This window comes from Corvus brachyrhynchos, unplaced genomic scaffold, assembly GCF_000691975.1.
Source record: "Corvus brachyrhynchos isolate BGI_N302 unplaced genomic scaffold, ASM69197v1 scaffold115, whole genome shotgun sequence".
Taxonomy (NCBI): domain Eukaryota; kingdom Metazoa; phylum Chordata; class Aves; order Passeriformes; family Corvidae; genus Corvus; species Corvus brachyrhynchos.
In genome coordinates this window covers 21,670,717-21,672,909 of record NW_008239553.1, presented here as the reverse complement: position 1 = coordinate 21,672,909, position 2,193 = coordinate 21,670,717, and the positions used below count along the sequence as shown (strand labels likewise).

The 2,193-nt window shown below is 58.3% G+C and overlaps 1 protein-coding gene across 1 annotated transcript in view; it reads left to right on the top strand.

Moving 5' to 3' along the window:
- Positions 1-66: 66 nt before the first annotated feature.
- The window catches only part of NKX2-1 (NK2 homeobox 1), a 7,096-nt gene continuing 4,969 nt past the window's right edge, over positions 67-2,193 (top strand). Inside the window, exon 1 of the mRNA XM_008639587.2 lies at positions 67-240. Within this exon, the coding sequence (XP_008637809.1) occupies positions 188-240 (53 nt within the window). The 5' untranslated portion in view covers positions 67-187. The remainder of the gene's footprint in view (positions 241-2,193) is intronic.

Here is a 2,193-nt window from a genome sequence, read left to right as displayed (position 1 = left end):
GAACGGCCCGGCGAAGGAAGGACGGGGAGTGTGTCGAGGACTAGGGCAGGAAGGCTCAGCCGTCCGCCAGGAACTGGGGAAGGAGGGAAAAGAGCTGAGCGGAGGCAGCGCTGCCCTCGCTCTCACAGAGCGACTGGGGCCGCCAGGGACTGGTGGCGAAGGGGCCCCGAGAACCCCCAGCTGCGAGATGCTCCACGCCCTGGGCAGCTGGAGGAGCAACTGTGCGTGCGCTGCGGAGGGGTGAGGAATTTTGCTTTAGCCTTTGGTGGTCTCGCTGGTTGCCTTAGATTCCCACGCCAGGAGAAGAGGTTTCGACCCGTGTATTGAGGGGTTTCTCCCATCCGAACGAGATAACCAGGGCAGAGGGGCTTTCCCACGGGGAGGAATTGTCCCCATGAACCACAGCAGGCGTTTCCCCCCACACACACCCAGAGCGCTCCGTGCCTAGGTAGCGCTCGCAGGGTGCATCTCTAGGAGGACTCCTGCCTTCTTACACGCCCAAGCATGTGCTTTCCAGGCGGGGAGCGGCTCCCAGCGCCCTGTCCGCGGCCGGCAGAGACACAAGTCCACCCTACCCGATCACTACGGAAACCTCCGCTCCCGGCGTAGGTGTGCTAGGCACATCTTCCATTCTGGGGAGCATGGGGAAACAGAGGGTGTATTACACCGGCATGCATAAGCAATCAGATGAAGTTTCTATGAGCTCGCTCGGGGTAGGTCGAGAGGGGAAAGTTGAGGCAAGCTACCTCCGTGGTGCCACTTTTCCAGGTGGTCATTTACATGTCTCTATGGATGTGTTAGGCTTGCACTGATGACCAGGAGCGAAGAAAGAGCTCTGTCACAGATCTGCTCTTGCCACCTCTAACTCGGAGCTCTCTAGGAGCGTCTGGCCCCGCCGCAGAGCGCTGTTCCCGCGACAGGGCGGGCTGTACGGCTGCGAGCAGGGCAGCGGGCAGGGCCGCCTCCTCGGCGCTGGGAGCGGGGGCGGCAGGGCTGGGCAGGGGGTGCAGCCAGACTTGCACCCGTGAACTGACCCAGAGGGAGCACGGAGCACCCCATGGCTTTGTATCAAAAAGTTACACCTAGAAAGCGTCTTTCTTGTTGAGAAAGAATTTGCGTGCGGTTTGCGTGGGACCCTTACCCTCTGCCCTCCGAGCCCTCCGAGCTCTGGCTGGCCGAACATATTTGATTCCCCTTGGGGAGGCACAGCAGCTCGTATAAAAAAGACATTGTTGTCTTTGGAGAGCCCTGTGCGCACTTTCAAAAGCTGATCCTTGAGTTCCCAGCCCCCGCAATCCAGTTGATGAGGAAACGCTCTGCGGTCTTGGTGGCACCGTTTCCATTGGGATTGGCACCATTTGATTGACAAAGTCTCCCATTCTTCCACCTCTCGAGTGTTATCAAAAGGATTGTGTGGGGTCAGAAGCTATTGAAGGGAAGTCCGTGTAGCCGCATTTCTGCAAACACGGGGTGAAAACCGTGCCTTTCTCATGAAAATGCTTCCATCAGGCAAAACGCATCTTATCTTCCTTGCTCTCCTCCTTTGCATTTCTTTTTCACTCGAGTGTTTTACTAAGCAGCATCACCAGGTAAACGAACATATCGCTAAATGCAGCCTAGGCAGGACCCTGTTGGGACGGCCACCCTCCCCGGACGCTGGGAGCAGCCATCTCTGGCAGACGAAAACTCCGGTGGAAGGTTTGAAAGAAAAGCGAGAGTGAAGGGACACGGCACCAGAGAAGAAGTTTTCTCACCCCTTGTCCACGGTGTGACTCGCCTCGTTATAGCGCATTTGGGGCAGGAAAGCAGGTGCAGAGGCTGACCTGTTTCCTTTACACCGCGTCCATCTAGCCGGACTAAAAAGTAGCTAGACGTCGGTGTGCCTGTATGCGCGCCGGTGTACTCCTAAGTCGGCGGTCAGACCCGCACAAGAGAATTTTTCACCCGCTTCCCAGCGAAGGTGAACGAAGCGCTCTCTCATTAGCTTCCCAGTACCAAACCCCGCGCAGAGCCAAGGCCCGACTCGCTCGGGATAACCTAACCGAGCAATGTTTCGGAGGCTATTTAACCTGCGCTCATTCAAGTGAGAGGATAAATAAGCTCCGCCAGGCGCGGCCGACGGCCAAAGGGGTCGTTCGGGCGGTGCTCCGGGGCCGGCGCGGGGCGGCGGGGCATCTCGGCCGCCTGCGTGTC